The following is a 20,442-nucleotide window of genomic DNA, read 5'->3' as shown; positions in this document are numbered from 1 at the left end:
GTGTCTATGATTGCAAATTATAATTACAGACCCAGACCATACCTGGTAAAACCATATTTTTTTTATCATTTTTACATTGAAAATTTGTGGGTCTTAATAGAAACTCGGGTCGGATCTGGTACAAAATTTCACAAACTATACCACCCGGGTTCATGTATTAATCAGACCTTCGGGTCTGAACCCAGTTCTTAATCGGGTCTTCTTCTTTATCATCGAGTATGGTATAAGGTTTGGTTTGGGTCTCGGGTCCGGGTAAACCAGTTCGGTTGACACCTCTACCACATATAATACTAAAAGCATAGTCACAAAAGCCCATTACGAGGATGTTCTCGGCAAAAGATCTCAAGAAAATTGTCTCTTTGAAAAATCTCGAGAAAATATTAATATATTTAAAATCTAAATAAACATAACAATATACAAAAAGATATAAGAAAGAACATTAGAAATATAAAAAATATATATAAATATATAAATATTGCATTAGTTTTGCGATAAAATATGACATTTTAAAATAGGTGATATTTTAAAAATACAGTGTTTTCTTCAGGATTGTATTGGTTTTTGAAAATCTCACAATAAAATCGCATTTTTTTTTGTTGAAACCTGCAGTAATTGTGCCTAACCACGCCTTGCCTATAAAAAAAACTGCAGTAATTGTGACCATGATTAAAAGTGATGCAGAACTAGTTTTAATCTTCTGCTTGACCCAGATAATGTTCAAATACCATACCACGTCACAAGGGCACGGCCAAAAGGACACGCCATTCTTGCATGATTTTTCATTAAGAATCGTACATAAGAGGACACCACACAAGCCGATTGGAGTATCCCTGTGACAAAGATAGCATGTTTCATAGCCCGACCAAAGAACATGGCTACACAACTGAGTAAAACCGTGTTAACTATAAGTAGCTGATCATTCTATCAGTACTACTTCCATGCTAACACTATTCATACACACTACTAGTAAGGACCTGTTCATGATCTTGGACTCCACATTGCAGCGAGAACGGTTCCTAGTCGACCCGATGACATGCTGCAGCAAGTGGGACCGGAGGGTCCGAGAGCGAGCCATTAATTATTTGCTTCGTGATCAATTGATTCGCGGCGTGCGTGTAATGGACCCCATCCCAACTGATATAGGTTAATGGATCACTGCATGAAGATCCATGAACTTTAGTGCCATTCATAGTCAGTGTATTCCCACAGTTGACAATGTAATCCTGACCAGCATGTCCACAACAGATCTTGAAGGGGTCAACAAAACCTGCAACTTAGCCCAGTATATATGTAGGTCATTTTCTACCAGTTAACTATTTACAAAGTATGAATTTTCCTTTTGAAATAGCAATCTTGGTTACATTTCAATAGATGGGGATGGACATTAGGCAAGGCTGGGAAAAGAGGGAATTGACTCAGGTCCGACCCACAAAAGAACTTTGGACCTGAGGGAGAATGAGTCCTCATTAGGAGTGTCGGTTGGGTTTGGTTTGGTTCGGACCCAGGTGGAATCAGACCCAGACCTAATTTTGTCATGATGGTACCGGGTCTGGACTTGAGTTCAATTGAATTCACCATAAGAGAAACCATACCCAGATCTTATAAAGATTATATGAACCAAACCCAAATCATACCTGATAAAATAATATTTTTATCCTTTTTAGATTGAAAATTTGCAGATCTCATTCGAAACTTGGGTCAGGGCTGGGTCTGGTACGAAATTTTGCAAACCATACCTGGATCCATGAATTAATCGGACCCTTTGTTTCTGACCCGGATTCAAGTCGGGCCATCTTATTTATCACCAAACCCTAACCCCATAAGATTTGATGGCATCTCAAAATTGAAGATCTAACGCTGCCCCACCCCCCCCCCCCCCCCCCCCCCCCCCCCCCCACAAAAAAAAAAAGAAAAAGAAAATTCAGGTCAGAAAACCATGTGTTTTCGGGGTTTTTGATTGATATGGCTAGTGAACAAGTAAAATGTGGGGGCCCACATACACCTTCATAAATATAACGTCATATACAATATGACAATAACTTCTCACTATATATAAGAACTTCTGTTTGCAGGACTGGAGGATCTAGCGTGGGCCCCATGTTAGATCCAACCCTCAGATCTCAGATCCAGGGCATTCAAATGCACCCATAGTGTCCATCAAATACCAGTCCTGAATTGAATGTCCAGCACTGCCCCTTCAGACATGAACTTGGAATCAGTGTGACAAATATCACGAGATTTACTAAAATCTAGCGATAATATCGTGAGAAATTGCCTGAAAGTTTAAAATGGCAATTTCTCGCGAGATTTTCAAAATATCGTGAGATTTATGAAAAAAACATAAATACCACGATTTAATGGTTCACTGCCATCCCTAGTTGTGAGTGAATGGTTCACTAACATTAACAAAATAGCACCGCTTGTTTGGTAGGAGCTGTTAGTGCAAGTCACAATGTGTTGGGACATTGCAAGCTCAAAACCCAATAGTATGTTCTATAACTGATGGGGTCTGCCCAACCCTAGGGGTGTCAATGGGTCAGGTTTGGTTCGGACCCGATTAAGACTTGGACTTGATTTTTGGGTATTGTATCGGATCCAGACCCGAGTCTAATCGGGTCCACTACAAGAAAAATCATACCCAGACCCAATAAGAACTACATGAACCAGACCCAAATCACACTCGATAAAATAATATTTTTTATCACTTTTACATTGAAAAACTGTGGGTCTTTATCGGAACTCGGGTTGGGCCCAGGTTTGGTATAAAATTTCAAAAACTATACCTGAATCCTTGTATTAATCGAACCTTTGGGTCCGGACCCGACCCAAAGCTTAATCAGGTCTTCTTATTTATCACCATACCCCGACCCTATAAGGTTTGGTCGCGGTAAACCAGACCTGTTGACAACCCTACCTAAGCCCAACTTGCCTATTAAAAAAAAAACATATAGAAAATAGCAATTGAAACAAGACTGAACTTCTCAAATCTGGGCTTTCTTTTTAGTGAGTGGGTTCGAAAATCAGACCAGACCTGGCTTGTGCCTTGTGGGACCATATCCCAACTAAAACTGACCTAGATTGGTCAGACCTAAAGCTTTGTATACAAGCAAAGGCCCTTTAAGTGTATGGTAAGCAAACCCTTAAAAGCGCCCTGCTTGATCGTGATGTCACAATTCTAGTCCTCAGAAAAAACTCAGTAAAGAAAAATCTACTAATTTTTAAAAAATCTGCTTTTTTTTTCAGGAAAATATGGGCATACATAAAAATAAAAATATATAAAAATGTACATACAACAATAAATAATATAAAAAATACTGAAGAAGGGCTTTGTCATGTTAATGTCATGATGAAATGCTATATTTTCAAAATGACACTTTTTGGTGCTACCTCTGCCATTTAACATATCACAGTAATTGGTTCCTCTTGTAGGGTTTCTGATCTTCGTTGGCTCATTCGGGTCCAGTGGATCCAACTCGGGTCTGATCCAACCTGATTAACTTATTGGACCCACTAGACTTGTCACATTTCTATTTTATGGGGTTGATCAAACTCTTAAGTATCCAATATTCTGACCCATATAACTTCAAAACTAAGGGTGTCAACGGGCCGGGTTTGGTTTAGACCTAGGTGGAACCTGACTTGGACCTGATTTTTGGGTACGGTATCATGTCCAGACCCGATTATAACTGGATCCACTATAAGGAAAAGCATACCCGGATCCGATAAAAGCTACATGAACCAGAGCCCAGACCATATTTGTTAAAACCATATTTTTATCATTTTTACATTGAAAATTTGTGGGTCTTAATAGGAACTCAGGTCAGGTCCGGGTCTGGTATAAAATTTCACAAACTATACTGGGGTCTATGTATTAATCGGATCTTTGGGTCTGGACCAGGGTCTTAATCGGGTCTTCTTATTTATCGCCATACCCGTACCCTATAGGGTTTGGTTTGGGTCAGGTCCGGGAAAACCGGAGCGGTTGACACCCCTGTTAAAAAACCAATAGCAAAAAAAGAAAAAGAAAAAAAAATTAATTACCTAGATTGGTGGCTTGGCTGATCAATGCATATTTTGCAGAGTAGATATCCACATAAGTGAGTGCAGCAAGTGTGAGCTCATTCCTCAGTTGTGAGACCATTTCCTTGAGCTGCCTATTGAACTCCTGAGCAATTTCATTATGAGATTGTATGCATCCAACCTCATCCACATCTCCAGCCTTAGAAGGGTTAAATATGACCGAATAAGGCACGCACCCAATTGGACCTGTGTTGTGGATCCAAAACCACCTTGCCCCTTGCCAGTACAAGGTCTGCATGAAAACCAAACAGGTCAAGTATTTCTGCCATCAATAGACCTAGACCTAGGCCTGTCGAAAGCCTGACCTAGGCCTTCTTGGGATCGGGCTGGGCTCGGGTCTTATTGCCTTGGATTCCAAGTGGGTCGGGTTGATCTCTTTAAACCCGACTATATGTGAATTGGTTGAGCCAGGTTGGGCTTCACTGAGATGACATTAATTTTTCCCATACCAAAAACTGGCCCACCCTAACCCTATCAACTATGATGAAATTTGTTGCACCATCCAAATTTAGTGGGATAAGTTTGCCTTAATTTGCTAGTGTACTAGTATGCCGGGCAGGAATCTAAACTAGGGTTGGCACAAATGCACAGTAAAAAAAACAAATCAAAACCCCAAACTTTAACAACATGATATGTTAATTGAAAAGAAACATAAAACCCTAAAATTCTAACCAAAATCAAATCTATTCAAGGAATCATGTTTATCGTTGATTGAAATAAAAAAGATAAAAATGCTCAATTAAATATTTATAGCATTTAAGAAACCAAATAAAAATTTTAAATTTTATAAAAAAATCAAAGATTTAAGAGTTTAATAAATAATAACCAAAATCAAGCATTCATTAATGGAATCTTGCTTAATGATGTATAAAAAAAACACAAACGCCCAAAAATTGTAAGTAAACATTTGCATCATTTAAAAAAATGCTAACCAATACCTTAATCTCTGAAATAAATATATGTATTTATATATATAGATAGATAGAGAGAGAGCGGGGTGGGTATGTACTCACCACACTTGGCTCGAGCTCACCATGACCTATAGTTGGCCCACCGGGTGACTCGGCCAAAAAATTGTTTTGGGTCCCACTTGTGACTCAGCCAGTCAACATGGATGACTAATTTTTTTTATATTTTATAAATAAATTTTCTAAATAATAAAAAGTACATACAAATATTCGATCAAAAACTAAGACGATTCTTCCAAAACTCACCACTCAGACGAGTTTCAGTAGTTTATTCCAAATTTTTACTGATTTTTGGCAACTTTCGGTTTTACTTCAGATGAGAAACTGACTTGGGTGTTTGCTCTGACCGAGTCAATGTTTTGACTCGGACGAGTTTTTTCACCTATGCCTTAACTAGGGCGTAGCTAGGATTCATGCGAGGGGGGGGGGGCAAATAGGGGTGTAGAAAAAAATTGTTTGATAGTCGGGGGTTCGGGGGCAGCACCCACTACAAGAAACCTGTGGATTATCGACAACCTAAATCCGTCGCTAATCCGTCCCTAATCCGTCGCTAAACTGTTTAGCGACGGATTAGCGTCGGATTAGCGACGGATAACTTTCATCGCGAATTTTTCGACGCTAAGTAGTGCCACAACTTATCTGCCGCTAATTCCGTCGTTAATTGGCGACGGATATGATCCATCGCGAGTCCTTCGCTATTTTAAATTAGCGATGGATAATATCCGTCGTTAAATTTAAAAATAAAAAATAAAAATTGCTCGCTGCCGGCGCGTTCTCCGGCAGGGAGCAATTTTTTTGTACAGAACCGGCGTCGGGACGCTCTTCCGCAGCGAGCCAGTCACGACTGGAGACGGGATCCGACGAGAGAGACGGGATCCGGCGAGGGTCGTAGTGGAGACGGGATCCGGCGAGGGAGAGGCGGGACAGGCGGTGGAGACTGCCGAGGGGCACCGCCGGGAGGAGCGGTCAAGGCAGGCGGCGTAGCCAGGGTTCACGGGAGAGAACTTGCAGGAGGCGTCGGGCTGGACAACAACGCGGAGGATGGAGGTGCCATTGGTGCCCGAGCAATCTCCACCGAGAGGTGCCTGAGAATGGAGGTGTCATCGGGCTGGAATACGAGACGGAGATGGAGGGATCGCTGCAGAAGTTGCGCATGGTGCGAGAGGTGCCATCGGGCTGGACGATGAGACGGGGACGAAGGGATCGCTGCAGAGCGGCTGCAGAAGTTGCGCATGGTGCGAGATGTGCCTGAGAAGGTCGACCTCCATGGTGCGAGAGGTCGTTACGCATCGTCAGAGGAAGGTGGGGATGGTTTAAATCGAACGGGATGAGGGAAAAACAAAGGGAAGAAAATTTTCGAACGGGGGGAGGGGAAATTTCGCACCTCAGGCGAGACGGTTTTAAATCGAAAATTAGCGAGAGAATTTTTCTGTCCCTAATCCGTCGCTAATTAGCGACGGATTAGGGGCGGAAAAATTCTCTCGCTAATTCCGTCGCTAATTATCATTTTTTGTAGTGTTTTGGCCACAAAAAAACATTATCGCTAATCCGTCGCTAATTAGCGATGAATATATTTCTGTCGCTAATTTTGCAAATATTTCAAATGTTCGCGACAAATAGTTTTCGCTCGCTGATCTGTCGCAAATTTACGCCGGAAAAAATCTGTCGCAAATTTTCGTCGCTAATTAGCATTTTTCTTGTAGTGGCCCCCCAAAAAAATTTTTTGAGATAAAAAAAAATGGCTACAATTATTAATAAAAATCTATTTCATATGGACAAATCAAACTATTGCTGCAGTCAGGGCTGGGCTCAAAAATGAATAAAAATCTATTTCATATGGAATCAGGGCTGGGCTAGGACTGGGCTTTAAAAAAAAAAAAAACTGCCCCCCCCCCCCCCCCCCCCCCCCTAGCTACGCCTTTGGCCTTGACCCATTTGGGTCAAGCGCTCAAGTGGTGGCCACCCTCACCCTGACCCATTACTGTTTGAGCATTTTTTTTGGGTCCCTACCCACAATATAGCTCCGCCGCTGCTAATATGATGCTTAAATCTCTCTCTCTCTCTCTCTCTCTCTCTCTCTCTCTCTCTCTCTCTCTCTCTCTCTCTCTCTCTCTCTCTCTCTTTTAATAACGATCCTAGGGACAAGGATCACTATAAGTAAAACCCGAGTAGTCCACCAACCCCATAGCTTACCATAAGCTACAAAAACCACAGGCTTTAGTGGCATTAATATCTGCCACTAAAATGTCAGTAAAAGTGAATTTAAATCTGAAAGGGAATAGAAAAAAAGTAGGTAAGCCCATGGAGTTTTACTTCCAAGACAGCTAAGTCAGGCAAAGCCAGTGCAGCTAGGTCTATGATGTTGGGGTGGTTTCTCGGTGTAAATATATAAAAAGAAGGGGTAAAAATGGGGAAAAAACCTCATTTATTACCTGTATGGTATTTGATAGTTCAGCAAGAATGTCAGGGATGCTATACCGGAGTTGATCCATCGACATCGATCTGAATCCGGCAACTAAATCGTTCTGTCCAATATCAAATGTATACAAGGCATCCTTGAAAGTGGCCATTGGAGGAAGTAGGCCCTTGTACCAGAGTCCTGAATTGCAGCAGTAAAATTTTGAGTAACCATGTATATAGGATTCAAGTATATATCAATTACTGAATAAATTTTTATTTTTATGACCAAGTTCCCCTCTGAAGTGGGTAATCTACTGAAACAACTATTTCAACATCATACATGTTTATTACCTTCATGGAAAGATTCATTGGACCTTGCTTTCAGATCAATGAACTGACCTAACTGGAAGTCTAACGAGAAAGGGCTAGCACCACCTTGATTAAAACTCGTATTTTGTCGGCGAATCGTCGATCCACCGGTCGCGAAATTTGCTCCTTTCCGGAAATTCGGTCCGACAGAGTCCAGGTACGCATGCAGAAATGGTAAGCCCAGTTCCATAGCTGTGAATTGAACATCTTAGAACTTTAGGCATTTGGTTTTTCCAATTTTGAACAGTATATACCCATGACTCCAAACAGAACACTGTAAACCATGATGTACTTGAAACTAATAATCTTACACCCACATGTGTTGTTTTTATTATGTAATATGCAAAAACCACTGTTATGGTTTGGACAGCTTATATATACGGGCCAACAGGCATACTGACAAATCTCGCTACATTTATGAAAATCTGACGAAAATATCACGAGAAATTACCCGAAAGTTAGAAACGGTAATTTCTCTCGAGTTTTCCGTGAAAAACATAAATATCATGTTTTAAATGTGATATTTATGTTTTTATCGGCTATCTATCATGAAAAATCATGTGGTTTTTATTTTTAAATATCTTTTATTTATATTTCTTGATAAAAAAATCAGATTTTTCATTGTGGGAATTTAAAAAAAAAAAATCAAATTCTCACGAGTTTTTGGTCGGTGATATTTTGCCGTTTTTTTTTTACTTTTGTCGCTATGCCAAGAGGTATCACGTTGACGGTGGGCTCACTACAACAAAAAGGAAGAAACAGCGGCAGTTTGTACAGCGGGCAATTTGAAAAATTGCCGCTGTTGATCAAACAATGGAAATTAGGGCAGAAGCTGCTGTAGGTAACCTACAGCGGCAGCGCTAGTGGTAGTGCTTGCAGTGTAAAACTCCACAAGTACTCCCCCTTTGCCCTTTGAGGATAGATTCTCATTTGGCTTAGACCTTGCGGCAAAGGATCCCCACCTCAGGTATCGAACTCTCCTAAACTCCAACTTCAAAGCCTTAAGTCGACCCACCTAGCCAGATGTGGGGAGCCTTTTTGGGCACTTCATTATCAAAGACATGTCATAACCTTTTTTTTTTCAATAAGGAAATCGCTGGAAGACATGTCATTAGGGTATCAAGGGGTCGGGTTTGGTTCGGACCCAGGAGGAACCAAACTTGGACCAGATTTTTTGATATGGTATCGGGTTCGGACCCTGGTCTAATTGGGTCTACTATAAGAGAAGCAATACCTGGACCCCATAAAAACTACATGAACCAGACCTGGACCATACCCCGTAAAATAATATTTTTTAGCATTTTTACATTGAAAAATTACAGGTATTAATCGAAACTCAGGTTGGACCCGGGTCTAGTATAAAATATCACAAACTATACACAGGTCCATATATTAATTGGAGCTTCAGGTCTTGACCCGGGTCTTAATCGGATCTTCTTATTTGTCACTATACCCGGACCCTATAGGGTTTGGTCCGAGTAGACCGGACCCGTTGACACCCCTGTTAACAACTTGCCGAATGCCCTCTAAATTTATCCAATAAATACCAAGTCACCAAGTCCGACGAACCTTAGAACATATCATATCCCTACGTTATGAAGAAAAAAAATGAAGAAAATTTTTTGTAGTCTACTTGATGAGTTATTTAACACGTGAAATGACAAAAATAATTAAATATTGAATACTAGATTACAAAAGGTTTTGCTTTCAAATTAAGAAACAGATAAAAAACGGCATAGAAGATGAGTTAAAAAAACAGCAAATAGTACACAATTGTTCTTAACTTAGTAAAATGATGTCAAAGAAACGATATATATATATATATATATATATATATATATATATATATATATATATATATATATATATATATATATATATATATATGAGAACTAGAAGCCAATTCAACCATGTACTTGGCATGGTGAATTTGACAGGAATCAACCATTGGATCATGTATTTTCGGTAAAAAAATATGCTTTTTGAATTCTTAAATATTTATGAAGATTATGAGCTATTGATTTTAAAGCCTTAAAAAAATCTCATTTATGCATCCAAATGAAATGATTCAAGAGCGGGTTCTTAATTATAAAACCAGACATGCAGATCACATCCATACAGAAAATAACAAAAATCCATGAAAATCATGATTCACATTAGTTTTCATATCCTAGTGACTATATATATATATATATATATATATATATATATATATATATATATATATATATATAGAGAGAGAGAGAGAGAGAGAGAAATTGGTAGCTGCTAACAAGTAACAAGTTAGGTGCTAAATGATATATATTAAATGGATTTTTCTGTTTTTTTGGTTTTTTTTTTGCAGTTTCGACCCCATAAATGTGTTGGGGCATGGTCGATTTACGAGGAATCCGGACCTGGATCATGTGTTTTTAATGAAAAAATGATATTTGAAGCCTCAAAAATTTACAAAGATTTTAGACCGTTGATTTTTTAAACCTTATAAAAACCCACCTATGTGTCTGAATCGAACGCTTCAAGAGTTGATCCCTATAAAATCAAGTACATATATAGAACACATTTGTATGGTCAAAATTTATAAACAAAATGAAAAAAGACTGAAAAACACATTTAGCATGCTCATTTAACACCTAACATGTAAGCAACTATATATAAGAGTTTTTTTTTTTCAAGTGTGTATCAGGTTAGAGCTACCTCTGATGATAACCCGTCACAGGTTCCTATTATGCCGTTCATCCATGCGATGAATGGCATCCAAAACACCATGACTGAACTGTGTTTTCAGTTCAGGTCAACCTCTAACAGGTTAGCTACAAAGGTAGATCTCACTTGATATGCACTCATATTTTTCAAAGAGAGTACGTATCAGAGCTGCCTCTGATCCTGTTCATCCAAACGGCCTACAGAACACAAGGTTTTGATACTATGTCACACGGATTCTTCAACTTGCTCGTGTCGTGTTATCCAAACGGCCTACAGAACACAAGGTTTTGATACTATGTCACAGGGATTCTTCAACTTGCTCGTGTCGTGTTTCTTTGTATACTGTTTTTAATAGAAAATTATACAAAAATGACTTGTCTCGTGTCCTTTTACCCATGTCCTTGTCCTTGTGAGATAGTTTTGAGAATGTTTTTTAGCTGTTCATTTTGTGTGCTCTAGATGCCCTTTATCTAGAGCATCAATGGCTTGAAAAAAATGTGTGGTACGTACCCATCTCAAACAAAAGGAACACAACCACTGTGTTTTGGAGGCCGTTCATCTTGTGGATAAACACATGTTTTTTTGATGTTCTTGTCCTGTTTTTATAAAAACAGTGTTGTCAATTTTCTTTTTGCGGTTTTCATAGATTTATTGCGAAGGATGTGTTTTTAAACAGGGTTTTGCTCATGGCGACTCTCTTGGGGGTAAGGGGGCAAGCCCACAGAGTTTTACGCTGTCAGGACAGCAACCGTAAGTACCGCAGGAAAAGCCAGTACGGCTAGGTCTCTGAACATGGGGGTGGTTTCTCCGCATAAATATAAAAAAAAATGCGAATTTGGTGAGCCATGTCCAAAATTGAGGGACAAATTTTCAGTTTTCCATGGCTAGCTTTTACCATGGTAAAGCTTGAGAAATTTGAAGGGCCACGGTTTAAATTATTTGAACTTGTACGTCGTTTCCAATGAAGGCAAAATTGGCTGAATTCTTATGCAGAGATACTTTTTCATTTAGACTCGTTCCATTGGCTTCAAGAAATGGGGCAATCCAATTTGGGTGACCCATAGTAGGGCCCCACTTATTTATAGGCCCATCGTGCATGGCATGGGCCAGTCTAGTAGACTAATACTAGTAATTTCTTAAAAATCAAGAGCCAAATAATTATGACACTATGGCTTCTTTCATGTTTTTCCTTTTTGGGTAATTTACAAAAAGATGCTTATCTTATTAGCTATTCGCAAAAAACCACCTAAGATATGATAACTACATTTAACCTCCTCCTTTTGTAATTTAAGCTTCAAAAACATACTTGGTCTTAAAACAATTGAGCTTGGTTTAGTAAGAAAATGACCAAAATGCCCTCATCTGTTGATTTGTTTTACAAAAGACCATGGGATGTCATTAGGGGTGGCAATTGTGTCGGGTTGGCGGGTTGACCCACCCGCCTAACCCGTTTATTAAACGGGTCAGCCGGGTTGGCATACCCCTAACACGAACCCGACCCGTTTAATAAACAGGTTAGGTGGGTCGACCCGTTTATTAAACGGGTTGGTTTTTTCCAAACCCGAACCCGCCTAAGAGGCAGGTTGGCGAGTCGGGTTGGCGGGTTGTGTCAGGTTTTGCCACCCCTAGATGTCATAAGATGAGTTGTTCTCCCCGAACCAGCCGAAAAAGTCATTTTATACCTCAGGCACGTATTTGAATTAATAAATCAAGTGGTTGGGTGGTCTTTTGTATATAAGTGATAAATTAGGTTGTTCTTTGTGAATTACTCTTTTTTTTTATTTTATTACTCCCAAAATCTTGTCAGGTTATAAAAAAATGGCATTTATCTGTCTATTTGTTGACAAAAGTTCACTACGTACGATTTAAAGACTCTAGACCTACCCTAGAACACTTTTGAGTTCACATGAAACAACTAATTAGTTCATGTTATACAGTTTTTTTTTTCTTGAAGAATTCATGTTATACAGTTTTTTTATTCAAAAAAAAATTGTTATTCAGCTTTTTAAGAGCTAAAAGACTGAAGTTGTGAAGTTTCATGTGATAATTATCATGCTCCCAAGGAGCTTTAGTACAATATATACTGCATCTTTAACCTTCCAAGATTCATTTCTTAGCAGAAACAGAAACCAAAAACTCTTGAGAGCTTACACCTTGACCCTAGGGAGTCACCAAGCTTTGGCATATGCACCGGGGTGATGTCCAATGGGATTTGTTCCTAGACTGGCTGTCAAATGGTCTAAGCCTCATCCCACTATGCCAAACCCCTTGGGTCTCCGTATCACCATTTCTTAAAGAACAATTTGATAATAATCAAAAGGACGTCCACGATGATGGAGTCCTACATCCAAGAAGAGTTCTACATCCAAGAGCATCCCGGAGGAGTCCTTTTGTATTGGGACTCATGTTTAGGAGTTTGTAACTATGTTGATGTAAAACTCCTAATTAAACACTTGTAAGATCTATAAATAATGGAAGGCTCCACCCAACGTTTCCCATTGAGTGGAGTTACCCTTTGCGCGAGTAGGTACTATTTATACAGAACCACGTTAAAATCTTGTGTCGTGTGATTCTATTTCTCGTTTATAATTACCCAACTTAAAAGGCTAATACAAAGCATTACTAGCTAAGTGAAAAATATTAGCTTGGAAGAAATGGAAGAAAAGATAAAGGAGAAGAAGAAGAAGAAGGCATATGGTTACCATAGAAATCAACGATGAGAAGGCCATCACAAGTACGCCCGTTTGGTTTGTGGAAATAGGTGATTCCATTTGGAGGGGCAGTCCTATAGAAACATGCAGATAGGGCTCCTGTGTCTGAGTTGGAATCCCCAAAGTTGAAGATGGCCTTAAAACCACAGCTAGAGCTCTTCAACCTCTTATGCTGCCCTTCACATCTAATTAGGAACAACAAGAGCAGAGAAATCACATACATTTTCCCCACAACACCCATCTCTCTCTCTCTCTCTCTCTCTCTCTCTCTCTCTCTCTCTCTCTCTTAGTTTGGAAGTGAGTGTTCAAGGATTCTTATTATGCACCATATATAGGTCAATATTCCTGCATCCATCTCCCAAGGGGGCCCCACCTTGAAGAAGATGTTACCTTAGGTTAACCTTTTAGTATATTTACAAAGATGCAATAGTACATCCATTTTATGTTGGCTTACTAAGGGAAACACTTTACTTATTTTATGGGTGGTGGATTTGATCCTTTAGGGCCCGGGACTTACCAAAAATCAAAAAATGATTTTACAATTTTACATGTTTTTTTATCATGCTAACTTGGTGATGTCTGCAAAAAAAAAAATGTGCAGACTTCTTTTTAAGTAAAAGTTTGCGATACCCGATGAGCATAGCGATATATCACGAACTTCGTGAGTTTCGTAGGTGAGAAGGGTAAAAAAGTCCTAATGAAGTTGGCTATCGAAAATTGTAGGGCATTTCGAAAAAACACATCATTTTTTGGTGTATGATTATTTGTTGTTTTACATGAGGGAATACATTTGCTACAACAGTTTGTCTGCGTAATCTAGTTGGGATCTCATGATGCAAGTGGTTTTGACTCAATCTGACACTGTAGATGCATTCGACATGCATGGTAGGTTTGTTAGGGATCGACTCATGGATCTATGAGTTGAAAATTTTTGAAGCATTTGTGGCCATCGGTTTTGGAGATCATATCTACAAGATCAGTTTTACTAAAATAAACAAAAAATAAAAAAATAAAGGTTTGCCAAGTCATTCATATATATAAATGATTGTAGCAAGTCTTTCAGTTTACATAAATGTATCAAAATTAATGAGAATTCCTTACATAAACATTTAAATTAATCCAAACAGGTGCAGCCATAATCATAGCTAGGTAGGGCTGGGCATGACCCAATTCCAACCTAGAACATTAGATCCAAGTTCAAACTTAGTGATATAGTTCTGATTAGTAATTAATCATGTGAACTGTGGGAACCAAGTAAGATACGAACTTGGGTCTGGATTAGAAATCTTCACACCATACACGGGCCTGACCTGAGTCTCGATTAAGATTTAATTAAGGCCACTATTTTTCAATGCAAAAACTAAAAAGAAATAAAAAGAAAAAGGAAAGATCTCATCTGGTTTGATTTGTGCCATCTACAATCGGACCAAGATCTGGCTGTGCCTAAGCTAGGTTAGTCAAAACCAGACCCATATCTCAGACTAGCACCTTAGTATCAGATCCAGGTCTAAACACATGTGGGTCTAGTATAAATCCGACCCATTGAAAGCCCTAAATCCACATAGGCAAAGTTATTGTTATTGGAAATCATTTGGGCATCCAGTAGTGAGTTTGTGAGTTTTGGCAACTCCTAGGGTTATTGTTGAGATGTATCTTTTTGAGCTGTTGGGCATAGTGACAAAAGTTAAAAACGGCAAAATTCTCGGCAGGAAAAAAACTCGGGAGATTTTGAAAATTTTCATAAATCTCGCATTTTTTCTGCAAAATCTCAGGAATAGAAATAAATTTAAATTATAAAAATAAGAAAATATAAATAAAACATATTTAAAAATAAAAATCATGGGGGTTTTCATGATAAATATATTTTAAAAATATAAATATTGTGATATTTGCTATGGTTTGAAAATCTCCTAAGAAATTGCCATTTTAAACTTTCAGGCAATTTCTCATGCTATATCGGCGAGATTTTTATAAATCTCGCTATATTTGCCACAGAGGTGTTGGGTCCACAGTTTTCTTGAACACTAGAGAAAATTGGCAAGTGACATAACGTGAGAATGAAGCTTAGCTTGATTAAGAATTGGAGATAGTTGAACTCTTCTTTGCTACTGTCTTAGAGAAAAGACATATATGGTTTTGGCTTAGTGTTAAGTGATACACATAAGTATACACATGATGTACAAGTTTTCATGATTTGCTAAAATTATGATCTTTTGTCCTTAAGCCATTGTAAGGAATCGACAATTCAAATTAAATTTGCATGATAGATGGTAAGATGGAGAAGGGAATGCTAAATTTTCATGTTTTGAATAGATATACAACCGACTAAAGGTTAGGAGTGGGCAATGGGTTCGGCGGACATGGTCTGGTCTGGGTCAAGGCGTTTTAGGCTCTGACCCATTAGTTACCGGGCTAAAACACGGTCCGTGATATACATGGGCCGTGCTCGGGTCGGCCCACAGGCTACCCTGAGCTACCTAATTAATTTCTTAGTAGTTGGATGTATAGTAACTTGGTAACAATTATTTACCTATTCAGTTGTATTAATTTTATAGAAACTAGAAAGATAATTAGTTGGGTACATGAGAAGTTGTTAAACTATTACTATTTATCTAATTTAATTGTATTAGTTTTATGATAAATAAAAAGATAATTAACTACCTGCATTAATTTTTTATTTAATTCATTGTGTTTGGTATTATAGAAATTGATTTATGAGCTTCATTAAAAAATAACCTACAAATAGGTTTTAGCCGGGCTGAACTGACCCGTTGAACATTGGCCTATTGGGCCAATGAGCTGAATCATGGGCTGCTCTTCAAACCCGAGCCCATTATATAAGAACCAAGCCAAAACCTGGCTCATTGAATAAATTATTAATGGGCCTGGCCACACTTAAAACCCGATGGGTCGAGCTCTAAATGGGCCTGGCCGATGCCCACCCCTACTAAAGACTATGTCACACGGATACAGGCACATATATAAGGAATCCATATGAGTATGCATTTTTTTTTAAAGCTAGGACACGAGGATATATATGGATCCTTTTCACCGCGTATCATGGCGTATCCTTGTGACTTAGACTAACGATGTTTTGGTGCTTTATAATATTGCCAACTGAAATTAAATGGTTAGCACTTAACCATTCCCCAAAAGTAGGTTATTATTTCAATTTTGTTGATTTAGAGAGATGCCAAGCCTTAGACCTAGGGTTATCATATGTTAAATCATATTAGGCCCAGTATATAAACACATGCACCGTCCATTAGAAAGTTTGCCATAGCTAATTGCAAGCGTTATCTACATAATAGAACCCCAAAGATGTTTTTGTCATGTATATTCTCATAGGAAACATGCTGTATCGATTTGCTTTGTCACAAAAAACCTTATTTGGTGCATTGTGGGCCATTAATTTTAAATTATATGTAGAACATATTTTTTTATTAAATAAATTATAGGTATCACATATGTGGGGTCTAATACATGAGTGGATTTGTAAATTGTTAGCAAATCAGTGGGATCACTAGATGGTGTGGTACCCTTATTAGTACCCAATATGAACCTTGTGTGTGTGTTAGGGTGAGAACAAACCCGCCCCGGGGCCAATAGTTCTCATTTTCCATCTCATGAAAAACTCTTTTCGCTCCGCTTAGCCCTACCTGTTATAGAAACTGGATTATCATATTTTTTCAAATAATGAATGTCAAACTCTTTTGTTTTTTTTATTACGGTATCACTACAACAAAGCAGTAGATTAGCGACGACCACATTCTGTCGCTACGCCTGTTAGCGACAGATTAGCGACAACGAGGCGACGGTATGCTTAGGTCGCGAATATTTCGACGCTAACTGGCGATGGATTTATTTCATCGTCAGGTCTGTCGCTAATTGCGACGAACTAATGAGCGCTATATTCCGTCGCCAATCCGCCGGTACTAAACGGCGACCACGGCTTGGCGACGGATTTACTTCCGTCGCTAGATTTATATGAATAGCGACGGATGGTTCCGTCGCAAACACGAAAAAAAATCAAAAAAAAATTATTTGAAAATTAAATACCGAGAACGGTACAATTTATATTTCCTGTACAATTTATATTTCCTGTAAATAAAAAACAAACCACACAAAAAATTTCATATAACAAGAATCTACAACAATTAATCGTTCCACCTTAAAATTAACAAGTTTAATTATTTACAATTCAACAATTACAATTAGGAAACATAAAAAAATAGAACTTCTTCAACACAGTTCTCTAATCATCGCCAAGATTTTGTGCGTCTTCTTGTTCATTGTCTTTATCTGTCCCTTCAGCTCCACTACGCTGATTATCGCTAGCAGCCTACACTAGAAAAGAACAGTCAGTATTGATAAACAAAATATAATGAAATAAATTACAAACTATATGTGATTTTATCATGTGCTCATGTGTGATCTAAGGCAATAAAAAAACTCTATATGTGATTATATCATGCTCATATGTGCTCTAAGGCAGACAAAAAGTGATATATATATGTGATTCTATCATGCTCATATATGTGCTAAGGCAGTCAAAAAATTGAATATGTAATTATAGCATGTTCATATGTGTTCTAAGGCAGCTAGAAAAACTCTATATGTGATTCTACCATGCTCAGATGTGCTTTAAGGCAGGCAAAAAACTATATATGTGATTCGATCATGCTCGTATGTGTGCTAAGGCAGTCAAAAAATTGAATATGTGATTATAGCATGCTCATATGTGCTCTAAGGCAGGCAAAGCAAAAAAATCTATATGTGATTCTATCATAAATGATATATGTTCTAAGGCAGTAAAAAAACTCTATATGTGATTTGTGCATGCTCATATGTGTTTTAAGGTAGTCAAAAAACTGAATTTGTGATTATAACATGCTCATATGTGTTCTTAGACAGTCAAAAAACTGAATATGTGATTATAACATGCTCATATGTGCTCTAAGGCAGGCAAAAAAACTTTATATGTGATTATAGCATGCTCATATGTGCTCTAAGGCAATAAAAAAACTCTATATGTGATTCTATCATGCTCATATGTGTGCTAAGGCAGTCAAAAAACTAAATATGTGATTATAACATGCTCATATGTGTTCTTAGGCAGTCAAAAAACTGAATATGTGATTATAGCATGCTCATATGTGTTCTAAAGCAGTAAAAAAAACTTTATATGTGATTCTATCATGCTCATATGTGTTCTTAGGCAGTCAAAAAACTGAATATGTGATTATAGCATGTTCATATGTGCTCTAAGGCAGGCAAAAAAAATTATATGTGATTATAGCATGCTCATATGTGCTCTAAGGCAATAAAAAAACTCTATATGTTATTATAGCATGCTCATATGTGCTCTAAGACAGGCAAAAAACTGTATATTTGATTCTATCATGCTCATATGTGCTCTAAGGCAGGCAAAAAGTTATATATGTGATTTGATTATGCTCATATGTATTCTAAGGCAGACAAAAAACTGAATATGTGATTATACCTGAGAGGGACCTGGAATCGAAGATCCCCTGTTCAGAACAAGATTGTTGATCTCATTTCGGAGAAAGGGGGCGACGGTGTCATGGAAGTAGTTATTCAGTGATTCTGTAACGATCTGGCGTACATCATCACCGGAAAGAATAGTCTGCTGCTTGGAACTTATGTCGGCGCAAGAAGTCGGTGAGCCGTAACTGGAAGAAGCAATAACTGGTGAAGTGTTCATATTACTCCCAAACCCAAACACACGACCTTTTTTGGGTTCACCTGCTGCAGTCACCCATGTCATAGGATCAAATGATGGATGTTGAGTAGCGTCATCTCCATATCGCTCTACCATCTGTTGCTCATATGCCTCCTACAAAATAATGTTTAAAGTATTCATTAATAATTAATGATAACATTATGATAACTTGCATATATATTGCAATGATTATTAATAGAATTAATACATACCGTTATCATTCTTGCCTTTTCTGATACGAAGACTCCCGTGGTCTTCCGTTTATGTGTTTCAACAAACACATCCTTATATGGTACACTGCCTCATTTTTCTGCTTCCTGCGAAGTTAAATGACAAAAGATTTAGTACACAAGTTTGCAACAATACTTATAAAATTAATATTATATATTAATGAGTTACCATTTTCTTCAGGTAGCTCCCAAATGTCTTAGATCCACCTGTGTGTAGATGGGCTTCGGGCATCTTTGATCGATTTTGACCTTCGCAGAGCGATTTCTACATGCATCTCCCGCTCACTTATCGCACATTTCATCCCAGTAATCTCTCCTGATAGTAATAGGACCATGGCCCTTCCACAGTAATGGATCATCTACTACGCCAGATGCTTTTTTTGCTGCAGTCTTCATAGTGTGCAACATGTCTGCAAATCGATTGACAGCCACCTTCTGCCACACCTTTCTTGCATCATTTTCTTCCACCGTAGTTGCGAAGCGATTCAAAACCTACAAATATTTTCAGAAAGTTAGTAGACATTACTTAAATAAATTAAATATGAAACACATTAACTATGAGGAACAACTATATACCATGAATGAGGACCACAATCTGTCTAACACCTCCTTTGGGTACTCTTTCCATTGAGCAACCGGTCCTGGTAGATGTTGAAGAAGTGAATTCCTAATCTCCCGTACTACTTCTTGTGGCTCAAACCTCGTGCTGCACATGAATTGTTACACAGTAAATATCAATATAAAATATTTATAAGATATGCAATAATTGAAAACAAAATACTTACGGTCGATTATCGATATACACTATTCGAATGAGTCTTCTTGTGCCAGCCTGAGGTCGGACCAGGGATCAACAGAGACAAGAAAAGATTTGGACGTTTCATACACAAGCTTGGTGGAAGGTTGTATGGAGTTACAAATACTAACCAACATGAGTATGGAGTTGATCTACCCCCAAATGGATTAAATCCATCTGTACATAGACCGGGTCTAACATTTCGCACTTCCATTGCGAAGTTCTGATGAGTACAATCAAAGTGCTTCCAAGCTTCAGCATCAACAGGATGTGTGATCTTGTTTTCATCGTATCGAACTTTATTTACATGCCATCTCATGTGTTTAGCTGTCCTTGAAGACATATACAATCGCTGCAATCTAGGAGTGATAGGAAAGTAGCGGAGCGACTTGTATGAAACTTCCTTTGATCTCATGCTACCATTGCCTCTTGTCTGTGGCTT

At 38.3% G+C, this 20,442-nt stretch overlaps 1 protein-coding gene across 1 annotated transcript; it reads right to left on the bottom strand.

Annotated features, from left to right (window-relative positions):
• Positions 1-1,016: 1,016 nt before the first annotated feature.
• Positions 1,017-8,007, bottom strand: LOC149833217 (GDSL esterase/lipase At5g14450-like). Its single transcript, XM_090013387.1, has 5 exons — positions 7,800-8,007; positions 7,481-7,647; positions 7,242-7,247; positions 4,042-4,312; positions 1,017-1,267 (listed from the first exon to the last, which is right to left on the bottom strand). Exons 1-5 carry the CDS (start codon positions 8,005-8,007, stop codon positions 1,017-1,019), a joined length of 903 nt encoding a protein of 300 aa, XP_089869513.1.
• Positions 8,008-20,442: the final 12,435 nt, after the last annotated feature.

The sequence above is a fragment of the Nuphar pumila genome, chromosome 7 (assembly GCF_984573655.1).
Source record: "Nuphar pumila chromosome 7, dmNupPumi1.hap1.1, whole genome shotgun sequence".
Classification (NCBI taxonomy): Eukaryota; Viridiplantae; Streptophyta; class Magnoliopsida; order Nymphaeales; family Nymphaeaceae; genus Nuphar; species Nuphar pumila.
Note: the sequence above shows the minus strand (reverse complement) of the source record. Positions and strands in the feature narration are given on the sequence as shown.